The sequence below is a fragment of the Strongylocentrotus purpuratus genome, unplaced genomic scaffold (genome assembly GCF_000002235.5).
Source record: "Strongylocentrotus purpuratus isolate Spur 01 unplaced genomic scaffold, Spur_5.0 spur5_scaffold_1, whole genome shotgun sequence".
In the NCBI taxonomy this organism is placed as follows: domain Eukaryota; kingdom Metazoa; phylum Echinodermata; class Echinoidea; order Camarodonta; family Strongylocentrotidae; genus Strongylocentrotus; species Strongylocentrotus purpuratus.
Window position 1 is genome coordinate 3,001,107 of NW_022145594.1, and position 12,155 is coordinate 3,013,261.

Genomic DNA, 12,155 nt, shown 5'->3' on the forward strand with positions numbered 1-12,155 from the left:
ATCATCATCATCAATATTATCATCATCATCATCATCATTAATGTCACCATCATCACCATCATGGTCTGAAGATGATGATCATCAACATCACCATGATCATGATCATTATCATCATCATCAGTAACATTATCGTTTTTATCATCATATAACATTATCATTATCATCATCACCTTTACTATCATGATCATCATCATGTTCATCATGATCATCATTGTTTACATGTCATATATAATTTCTCCCATTCTCAAATCTATCATGAGACTTAGACAGACCACCTTATTCGTCTTCGTGACGAATTAAATTTCTAGTTACAATTTAATTACAGTTTAGGTAAATGTAAATCGTCACAAAGCAATAAAATGGCTCTACATTCCATTCCAGACATTGAAGTGTTGACAGATTTTTTATAGCCTGTTTTATGTCTTTCTTTCATGGAAAAACGGTTAAATTCAAATTAATCTATTACCGGTATATGAATTCAGAATCATTGAGACGTGCTAATTTATACTACATCTATTGTATAATTTTTTATTTAAAATGTATGTCTATATTTTTTGTAAAATGTGGAACAATAAAAACTTGAACTTAAAAACTTGAACTTGAACAAGTTTAACAATTATTACTGTTTAAACCTCCTTGATGCATCCTTCCATAATTATATTCTTGTACTGTAAGAAAATTGCAAAAAGACGTAATGTAAGAAAATGGATGAACTAATTTTGTTTATCAAACTATGTCAAACTTACCACAGGTGGTCCAACGAATGCATAACCAGCTACAGTGTGTGCTGTCATGTCTGTGTCTATGGTCAGCGCAATCTCCTCTGATGAAACCCTGTCCTTCACCAAGGCTGCTGCATCTGGGTCCTGACTCTCAAAGGCTACATCAACAATGAATGGTAACTCTCTACCTATGGCCAATGGATTCATTGGCCATATTACTCCCTGAAGCATAGACTTCATTACATTGGTTGCAATACTTTTGTTCTGTGACACAGTGAAGTACAGGAGATACCTAAACTCCTCCTTCCTTGGCATCACTACCTCCTCAATCAGCCTGTTGAATTCATTACGATCTGATTCATACAGGGAAGCAAGATGGACTCCAGCCATGTACTCCTGAAACAGTTTGTGAGGGAAGAAGACTGGCAATTGCACATAAGAATTTCCCTTATGTATGTCCATGCTAGTGGTAATTCTGTCCTCCTGAGACAAAATCCCAACCCTACAGGCAGTGTCCTTTGATTCTGGGCATATTTCGAAATCATCTTCACCAAAAACCAAGGTATTTTCTAGCAAACCGTTGAGGGCCCGTTTGGCAATTGGGCCAAGGAGCACATCAATTGTGTTCAAAGAGGCAAGAAGTGAGGGGCTGCCTACTTTCTTCACCTCTTTCTGAGCATAATGTTCTTTTAGAAAGGCAATCATTGTTTTGAATATTTGAGAAAAAGTTTTCAGTGATTTCATTTCCTTTAGTTTTTGCTCACCAAGTTCTTTCCACATAAGACACAACATGGCTACATATATAGGATAGTGGGCCATGTTTTCAGATATGACATCATTCTCATGGGTGAACTGGATAAGCTGGTTTGCTTTATCCTCATTCATTGGAAAATATTTGTGAATGTAAACTGACAAATTCTCTCTGTTGAAACCCTCAACATGAATGAATGTGTAGAGCTTCATTAGATCACCATCTGATCTAATCTCTACTGCCCTCCAAGGGCAAGTGGTAACCAAGACTGGGCAAGAGGCAAGTTGATCTGAACAAAGAATATCTACAAGTCCTATATCACCAGTTTCAGATGAGCTTCCACATGCCTCTGAAGAGTTGACACTTGGCTGTGATGGCTGAAGTTGCAATTGATCAGTAGAATGTGATTTGCAGGATTTGGGCTTCACGATTATGCCCTTGACTTCATCTAGCCCATCGAATGCAATGAATACCTTGTCTGGATTTGACTGGATATACTCAGTAATCTGAGAAACCGTTGCTGGATTGTTTTTGTCAAGATAAGACTTTGCAATTTCGCCAATAGTGTGTTGCTTAAATTCACGTAGAGGAACAATTAAGACCCACACAAAGTGACTGAAATACCTTCCTTCAATCCAGTCCCAGGCAATCTTAGCACAAAATGTAGTTTTTTCCAGCCCCTGCCTCTCCCTGAACCATGATTCGCTTGGGGAACTCTCCATTGACTTTGAGATCAAGAAAATCTTTGTAATCTATAGTATGCTTGCCAGTTCCATCCTCTTCTTCCAATACAAGATTTGCATATAGCTTTTCAAAACCCACAAGAGAAGAAGGCTTGAGAGGATCAGCTCTGATCTTACAGATAGTTGACCTGTACTTGAACTTGAAATCCTTTGCACACCGCTCAACCTGTTCAGGAGAAAGTGGTTTGGTCTGAGATTCAGCTGAAGGAGGTTTGGTCTGTGAATCGAGCAGTCTTGATGGCCCTCCTAAAAATACATAGATAATCCATATTCCCATGTTTACACATAACTATATATTTTGATACATCTGAAGGGATTTTAAAGGCATGAGGCTAATAATGTGACCTACAAATAGGTGCATGCACTCATGCAAAGACACAAAGTCCTACATGTTTTTCTGAAATTGTGTGAAGTCATGAAGTCAATTATGCATCCGTGCATGGGCAGATGCATAATGATAGTTATCATAATGAAATGACGCATAAGGATAATTTTTTGTAGAACATGTACACATAAAAAAAGCTGACAAATATTAAACTCTGCTATCACTCAAAGAACTTGTACTATACTGGACTGGTGTACAGAAAATACCTAGGATTAACGAAATTAAATTAGTAAATTATAAAAACATACATGGGGCCTGATAAAATTTGACACTTCTGTAAATTGTGGCAAATGTACTGTACATGTATAGAACATATGCAGAGCATCACTCACTTTCTCTATGGTAAAAACTGACTTTACTTTTATGCATAGTTTTATATATCTTCTGTTGACATAGCAAGACTGCAATAATTAGTATCTGTTTACCTGTGCTGTTTGGAATTGGAGGTTCATTGAGCAATCTGTCTGACAGGCCACCCAAGTTAATCTCTCGTAGTTTGTCTGCCAAAACCTGTCGTTTGTTCGAGTGTGGTGGTTGCTGCTTGACATTCCATTTCATAAAGACATCCATCAAGGCATCTTTGAAGTTCTTCAAATTCTCAATCAGGATTGCCTTTAGCTGAGCATGGGAGAACCCTAGGGATATCCCTACATTGTAGTAGTTAGATGGATCGATATCCTGGGCCAGCTTCAGGAACTCCATTTCACTGACAGTACTGTAAAATGAATAATAAATCAATTGAGTATGATAGGATATTAGTAAGAGAGCATCCTATTGGCTGAGAAGCTATTATGTGACACTCAACAATTTGTATCAAGTGCTTGAGCGTGCAATAAAACAACATGGGGGATTGCAGAATATATTGCCTGTGATATTAACATTTGAAACATATTGCCCCAAATTGCAGGTGCGGGCAGTATTGTTATGGCAAAGGTAACCATTCCCTCAAAAGTAGAGTTTGGCAGTAAATATGATAATGGTGATGACAGTAATAATAATAACAAGAAAACAAAATTACTAATACTTCTAATGATACTAATGATAACAAAATTTACATCATTATTACTAGAATTGATGAGGTGATGATGATGATGATGATGATGATGATGATTATTATTATTATTGTCATTATTATTATTACTATTATTACTTCTACTAATATACTACTATAACTTCTACTACTACTACTACTACTACTATCATTATCATCATTATTATTATCTGTATCATGCATAGTCTATATATGATATGACAATTAATTTGTTGTGGACCACACTTTCATGCTACGTGTTTGTGTAGTCCTTTAAACACATTTTTTTGTCCAGTACAGTGCATGTGAATTTTAGCAAGACTGGGCAAAATAATAATGTTGACGACTACATGCATTAACCTTTCAAATCACTTCAACAATGTTTCTTTTGGAATGCAAGCGCGTGACCAGAACTAAACTTTATTATTAACCCCTAAAGGTTACTACATACTACTAGTAGGCCTATATATGAGCTTACTTTGAATCATCGGGTCACCATTTCGGGTCAGAGGTTCACGTTACCCTGCATTTCGTGAAAACATGCCCCTTTATTCACGAAATGTCGGAGGTAATGTTGTGAAATAAACCCTCTCATCTACAAATGGTCTGGTCCACTTTGTGAAAACCCTACAGCAAATCTACTAGAGTAAGGATCGCATCCTGAATGTGCATCTTCACATGGTCTTTTGTTTCACGAAAGGTTGTGTAACGCAACCATGCAACCGGACGCGATGACCCGATGATTCGGAGTATATATGCATACCGTACATGTACCTTTCTGCAGCGTTAGGACCTGGATTGGTTTCAACATCACCAGATCTCATCAAGAGGATCAGGAGCAGATAGTGAAGGCAGAATCCATCCATGGTGTAAGCTAGATGTCCTTCTCACTCTACAGAAATTTAGTCCTCTGGAAAATGGTTATATGACACGTCGGGCGACAATATCTGAAAACAATATTAAAAAATATAGATATTACGTCCATAAAACAGATGGAATAACTATCCTTTAGAATTTCAATTCACTACATCTATTTAAAGACCTTGACCGGAGCGTAAACAACCATACATCCACAGACGGCTAATGAAACACAAAATACAAATACAAGAAAGAAAAAATTAAATACCCTTTCATTACTGAGAAAAATGAAAATTACAGTACAACTGCCGCCCCCTCCCAAATTCGCCTCGGTCAAGAGCCCCCGCGCCGCACGGACTTGGGTGACGTCATTTCGTGTAGACTCGAATTGTTTGCTGTAATTCTTCGCCGCGCGATGTTCGAGATCTACATTGATTTTGCGTAGGCTACCGTGAATCCTTTCTGCTTTTTATCGATTGAAGTTTGAGAAGTTTTGAGAAGTCTTTCTAAAGAGAATGGCTACCCCAGTCGTCAGGGCAGATGCACAAGATGATTTAGTTATGGAATTTGAGTGTGAGGAGGATGGCAGTTGCGGGGAAAGCGGTGAAAATGACAGTGTCAGTGGTAGTAGTGACAGTCCGGACAGTACTGGCAGCAGCAGTGATACCGACAGCGATGCAAGTGATGCAGACGCCGGAGAACACGGGCGTATCGTCGAGTGGGAGTGTGAGCCTTTACCTCGTGCGTGGTGAACCTGGGCAAAATGTTGGCGATGCTGGAAGGGCCAACAACGCAAATCGGCTTCATGAAAATGTCGAGGATTGGTAATTAAGACTTATAAGCTTATTGAATTTGTTGTGCATTCTAAATATTTATTCCCCCCCCCCCCCCCCCCCAAATTGAAATCAAATACCGTAGATCTCTAGACTCGGTCATAAATGGCATGTCTAATTCTAAAGTTAACTTGTTAAAATGATTCTCTAGATCTATGTCTGCGCACCTAAAATTCGACCTCGATTTCATTACACAGTAAGATATTATTTTTAGAATCATCATTGTTATTCCGTTCTTCATATTCTAATGATTACTGAAACAAAAAAACTCGACAAATTATTCACAAGAACAATTTTTTTTAACGAATTTCAGACGGGCTCGTCATTTTGTGTAGCAAAACTGAAAAGTGCCCATATCTGCGCACTCACTATTTTGCACGCAATTCAATCAAGCACAGTGAAGTTTCATACCAGGGACAACCCCCTGTTCAGACTTTTCTTTTTTGACAATGATTGAAATTTTCAGGGTGGCAAATGAAACTTGCTAAAACTCATTTTTAATCTTCCCAATTATTTTCACAAATTTTGGTATCTAAATGAATTGTTGAGGTTAAGATTGAAAATTGGTGTCAGTTTGATGTTTTGTTCTATAAATATCGCGCATTTACGTGGGTGCGCAGACATAGGCACTGCCTTGGGCACTCTTACCATACTACGACTAGAGAACGATGTCATTTTTATATTTATCAGGAAGCTGTAATAAAATATTTATAAAATTATAGTAGGTGTATTGATTTTTGTTTGAATCTTTCTGTATTTCAAGGTGTACATGTGGAAGATGTCGTGTGCCTCCATCTTTCAATGAAGGTGATTGTGTCTGTTGTCAGGAAATTGCAGAGGTCAAGGCAGAGGCTGATCGACAGGGTTCAAGTTGTCTGGTGGATTCTGAGGAGTTTGAGCCGGCCATCCTAAATGCGACAACATTGTACATCGGATGGATGGAGTACACAGATAGGTGGCGCCGAGCAGCCAAAGCATTTGGGGACAGGAACAATGAGTAAGTTATGTTTCTCCTTTTCATCATTTTGGCAAGGGCTAAAAAATAAATGGATTGATTTTGAAAGTTTATTGGGTGAAACTTTTCAAAACGAATTGAGTCACCGCAAGATGAATTACTAGTTTTGACCAAAATTCTTGCCTGGTGACCACTGGTGTACTAGCTGCCTTATCTGCAGGTGCTTCGGGGCACTTTTTCAGGAAATGTATACAAATAGGCAAGAATGACCACCGGTTTGTGAGTTTTAGCATGTTACCCCCCCCCCCCCCCAATAATCTGTAGTTATGAAACACAAACTTTATATGCGATTTTGAATGTTGCCCCCCACCGCCCGACAAACAATGACTAACCCTTGGTCATTTTAGTTTTTTTTAATCATTTTTATTTTCCTGAATTAATTAATAAAGAATTAATATTTTGACATCAAATCATCTATCCTAAGAAAAATAATGAAATTTTTTTATTGCTTTTTATTTTACAGAAAATACAGGTATGTGGCCTACAGGAAAGTCGTGAGATGGTGTTGGGGCTGGCTCGGGAAGGACATCAGGGTGCAACTGCCAGCATGTGTCCATGCCTCAATAATGGAAGCGTATCCTGATGGACGTGGTCAGTACAAAGGGACCATCCTGCGTCGGTTGAGATGAGGATGTAACATCAACTATTGTCTTGCGAACTTTGAATGACTGTCATCTTCTATGTGATTGTCAGCCATCTTCTGTACGTTATTTGTGATCATCGGCTTTCATCTTCATATTCATCACAAATACTATTGTTTGAACTTCTCATGATGGTATGGTTGCTATGAACTTTGATCTCGACATTTGATTCTAATTTCCAAGAGCTGATATTCGAACTTTTGCAAAACTGTGATCAAGCAACGATTTCTTATGAGGAAGAATGTTGAAATCTATATAAACAAGCAACAACAACAAAAACAAAAAAAACACAACATGCCTTGTTCCTTCTCTTTTGTTATACACCCTGCAATGTAATTTGTTTTAATAATTTGAGCATTTCATATACAGTCAACCTGCCGAGTCAGAAAAGGGGAGAGAAAGAGAAAATGAAATTGAAAGAGAAAACGAAATTGAGAGAAAGAGAAATAACAGCATGGACACAACAAAGATAGACAGAGGAATAATGAGAGTAAGAGAAGGGAATTGCGGTTGACGAAATTTCAAATGTGTGATAAATGGTAAGCATCGTAATAAATCCAGGAAATCCTTTATTTTGCATCAAATCTATCCTCCCAAAAAGGATAAACCTTAACCCTATCTCCCACTCTGTCCCTCTTCCTCTCTCTTTCTCCTCTTCCACCCTCCACATTCCCATCTCTCTATCCCACTTCCTCTCTCTGTTTCCTCTTCCATATTTCCATCTCTCACTCTGTCCCTCCTCTCTTTCTCCTCCTCCACATTCCCATCTCTCACTCTGTCCCTCCTTCTCCTCTTCCACCCTCCACATTCCTATCTCTCACTCTGTCCCTCCTTCTCCTCTTCCACCCTCCACATTCCCATCTCTCACTCTGTCCCTCCTTCTCCTCTTCCTCCACATTCCCATCTCTCACTCTCTCCCTCTGCCTCTCTTTTCCTCCTCCACCCTCCACATTCCCATCTCTCACTCTTTCACAATCTCTCTTTCTCCTCTTCCATCCATCACATTCCCATCTCTCACTCTTTCACAATCTCTCTTTCTCCTCTTCCATCCATCACATTCACATCTCTCACTCTATCCCTATTGGTATCTATCTTTATCCCTCTTCTTCCTTCACATTCTCTATCTCACTCTCATTTTCACAGCAATTTCCATCTTTAAATTATGAAGCTTCCTACAAGACACCTATAATAGAAATAAACAAACAAGATTTGTGTTCCTTTAGATGAATTTTTGTTTACCTTTGCTCAAAATATTCTCAGAACATCCCATTGACGGTTTTTCCCTCCAATCATTTTCTTCTCTGTTTGTGCAATATATTTCAAAATGATGCACCATTGGAACAAAAACTTTGATGCAACATGTACATTACATTCATCCTTATTTTATGTAAAGTTTACAGGATAGATGACTATTTTTATTATATCTGCAAGGATGATTATTTTTCAATCTTTTATAACCAGGTTTTAGGACAAACAGGAAACCGCTGTTAGGAAAAAAAGTATGGATGCGATGAAGTAATCATCACAATGTTTCCTCTTCTGTGATAATATGGCATGATCTTTAAAACTACTAACTTTGAAAATGAATAACACAATTCACCTCGGCAGAAAAGGGAAAAAATCAAAAACAAAAAATAAAGTCATATCTGGTGCAATACATCAAATGGTTCTTGAATAAGAACAGTTTAGATGGAAAAAAAAATGCATTTTTTAATTTTTTATTTTTTGCAAATAAGAAGCAAAAAGCATTGGCCAAGATGAAGGACTGTGAGAAAAATCAGATTATATTTGGTGCCAAATTCATGATCAACAGTGATTTACTTAGTGTTTATGAAAATCTAGTGCATATGCTTCAGAAATTGTTTTTAATTGAACTAAAAATGTAAGTTTTACAAATTTAATAAGTATTTTACCTATTAAAACCAATGACTATCGATGTGTACCATGGACTTTGGCTTGTGTAAGTATGTACAAGCTTACAGACAAGTTTCTAGTGCTTTACACTCACATAGAATCGGAATCCACTACTCACTTGCATAGAGTACTTCCATGTTACTCTCCATAATTATACTGGCATAAACATAATTTAGGGTCTATGAAAAACATGTCTTGTACTGAAATAAAACAATCAGTGGTTAATGTTCAGGTAGCTGACACATTCATCATAGTTTCTATCACCAAAAGAACTAGTTTCTATCGCCAAAGCGATGATGTTGTTCAAAAGCTTGCACGGCTTCTCCATTGTCGGGGTGATGATGAGAGGCACTCCGTGCTGGTTGAGGCTGTAGCTCCTCCATGTTGTCTCTGAGCTGCTCCCTGTTTTCCACCAGTTCTACGACAACTCTCATCAGGGCTTTCACATAACCTACAAGATAAAATCCAAAACTATACCTTGAAAATTCATCTGTACGGTGTTAAAAAAATACATTTTGATAAGAGGAAAAAAGGAAAAGAGAAAAATAAGAACATAAGAAGAGAAAACTCTTTTTCTCACAAATATTGAATTACCTAATTTTACACACTATTTGTAGGTGGATGACCAATCAAATACCAATGGCATGCACATGTTCTTTGCTGAATAGGTAGTTCACTGACTTGGGGACTGACATATATGCCTGTTTCTGCTTGCTATTCAATATTACACATTTGCAGAAAGTAACCCAATACATGTTTATAATTATCAATTTAATCAACAGATTAAATTAAGGGCATATAGGCCACAAGAATCTACTAATTTGAATTCTATTGATCATGAAGTAATAAAAGATTTCTATATATAATTGAGCTCTTTTGTTGAATATTGATATCATTCACTAGACATGTGGCTACTTACCACATGTGCCAGCTGTCAGCACTCTCTCCACTGTGTGGCCTCCTTCCTTCGAGCGTGGATACTTCAACCTGTACACTGGGTTCCCTTCGGCATCAACAGCCTGGGCTCTATCACAATTTTCGTTCCAATGTAGGACAGCCAAATATAATCTGAAAAGAGTGAAGTTAAAAATAAAGGTCACATGAATAACATACTTGTGACAGTTGATTTTATCTTTTTGGTAATGTAATGTCTATCATCATAAACTCGTTACCTACTCTCCAATAAGTGAAGGCAAGAGTTAGTGTAAAAAGCATGTGTTACAAATAATAAATAAAAAAAAAAAAAAAAAAAAAAAAAAAAATATGAAATAGAAAGAACCTGGCTATAACAAAAAGAAAATAATAACTTTAAAACATAAAACCAATAAAATCAAATTCAAAAGAAGAAGAAGAAACAACACTGCCCTCTGTGACGTTCTTGTTAAATTTATATTAGGGGAGCATAATTTGATGAATTAATTGCCTAATTTACCTGCACTTCATCCCTTGATATGAGTATACAAGCAACTTGGGGCAAAAGTGAAGGAGGATGTTGTGGAATGATTCAACCTTGCTGGTTTGGGCATGTGGGGACATCATCCCAATGTCGTTCATCAGTCTGGTCCTCAGCCATTCCTCTCGAAGCTTGTCGTACACCTTTGTACCTGTAATAAGATTGGGAATATAATATATGCGGTAAAGGTGAAGGAGAGTTCATTTAAATAGTTAGCAATCATGATCTCGGCATTTCCAAGCATCTCATCCCTTCGCCAAAACTATTTTTTCATTCCACAATGAATATTAATCATTTAGAAAATTGCACAGAAAAAAATATGAATGTCATGATCAAAATTGAACTAAATTAAACTTGAATGTACGCGTACATTATTAAAAATAAATGTAAATATTTTGCTCGCATTTTGACAAACATCTTCAAAGTATTATTACACCGTATGCATATAAATAAGGATTTTACCCACATCCAAACAAAAAGAACAACTTGAGGCTAGTTTCATAGAAAGAAAAAAAAGCAAAGTTAATCTGTAGTCGGATAAAAAAAAAGAAGCAAAGTCAACAACAAATGACCGATGATTTTGTTTTAATAATCATCCCTGGCAACAACACTAGATCTAGACTCTAGACCATTTTGATTTGAATAAAAACAGGGTTTTCATCACGAGAAAGTATCAAGAAGAGGCACCCATGTGATTTCTGACATCAATTCAAAATAATTTAGTTCCTGGCTTCACTGTACTGCAGTGCACTGCCACTGGGCGGCACGAGTCCAAGGCCTAGATTCTACCAACTACCTAGTTTTCTTTTTCTTCTTTTTTAGGCCCAATTCTTCTTCAAAATCTCCATTTCATCTTCTTCTTATTTTTCATTGTTTACAGACTATATTCTAGACAATAAAACAATGTAGATCTAAATAATTCTTTGATTTAATGCTGGTAAACCATGCAAAAGGAAAGGCTATCTGTGCGATAAAAGCGAGCGAAACTTAGTTTTGTTCGAGAAATATTCCACGACCACCAGCATGACACGGCGCGGCAAGTCAGGCCGGGCCGGCCGCGGCCCGAGTGCTCTCGCGAGGCTCAGCGATAGATTGCTGAAAGTTGTGCAATCGCAGACCGAGGCAGGCAGCCAGCAGCGCGGGCAAATGATTCGTTTCAATCTAATTTAGTGGAAATTTGGGGTTGATATTCCATATTACGTAGCGTGAAATTAATACAGATATAAAATGTCAACATTCTAATCGTAAAATGTCCAAATACAGCTTCGACATTGATATTTACAACAACAAAAAAAGAGAGAAGAAAACTTCACATACCGACCACCATGCGAAGAACCAGCTGCAATACCGAGTGGCCAAATAACCTACACGTTATGACGTCATCAGAAACGGGTAGAAACGGCCACCGGCTAGCGCAGCCGAAACTAAATCTCCGGGGTGCCCCTCTCAGTCCGTGAATCCTGGGGTTCGGATGCTAAATACTTCTTTCAGAGGCCGTGGAATCTCGAGAAGTTTGCATTTTCATATTCAGTAAATATTCACGAGTCCGTAGGTATATAATTTGTCTATATAATGCTCTGCTCCGGTCAAGGTCTTTAATAATAGTTTAAGGTTTTTTAGGGGCTTTCGACGCCATCAAATTTTCGCCCCTGCCTCCTGAAACCCGCATTCGGAAAGAATGGCTGGGACTAGCCAAAAAGCTGTGCTTCGCAGGGTTAATATTCACAAAATGCTGTACTTGGGCAGAAAACAATGATTTTGTGATTTTTTTTTCCCGTAGTCGACAATCAGGGCACCCAGGTTTCTTTCA

General features: G+C 37.7%; 3 protein-coding genes across 3 annotated transcripts; 1 reads left to right on the plus strand and 2 right to left on the minus strand.

Annotated features, from left to right (window-relative positions):
• Positions 1–1,347: 1,347 nt before the first annotated feature.
• Positions 1,348–4,507, minus strand: LOC105439151. Its single transcript, XM_030977502.1, has 3 exons — positions 4,406–4,507; positions 3,027–3,316; positions 1,348–2,462 (listed from the first exon to the last, which is right to left on the minus strand). Exons 1-3 carry the CDS (start codon positions 4,495–4,497, stop codon positions 2,125–2,127), a joined length of 720 nt encoding a protein of 239 aa, XP_030833362.1. The 5' UTR covers positions 4,498–4,507; the 3' UTR covers positions 1,348–2,124.
• A 400-nt stretch (positions 4,508–4,907) lies between these two features.
• On the plus strand, positions 4,908–7,251 carry LOC752173 (P2X purinoceptor 7-like). The gene is made up of 3 exons (XM_003730159.3): positions 4,908–5,313; positions 6,086–6,319; positions 6,801–7,251. Exons 1-3 carry the CDS (start codon positions 5,072–5,074, stop codon positions 6,964–6,966), a joined length of 642 nt encoding a protein of 213 aa, XP_003730207.3. The 5' UTR covers positions 4,908–5,071; the 3' UTR covers positions 6,967–7,251.
• A 939-nt stretch (positions 7,252–8,190) lies between these two features.
• LOC100894027 lies at positions 8,191–11,790 on the minus strand. Its single transcript, XM_030977503.1, has 4 exons — positions 11,663–11,790; positions 10,325–10,496; positions 9,812–9,960; positions 8,191–9,343 (listed from the first exon to the last, which is right to left on the minus strand). Exons 1-4 carry the CDS (start codon positions 11,670–11,672, stop codon positions 9,165–9,167), a joined length of 510 nt encoding a protein of 169 aa, XP_030833363.1. The 5' UTR covers positions 11,673–11,790; the 3' UTR covers positions 8,191–9,164.
• Between the last annotated feature and the right edge of the window lie 365 nt (positions 11,791–12,155).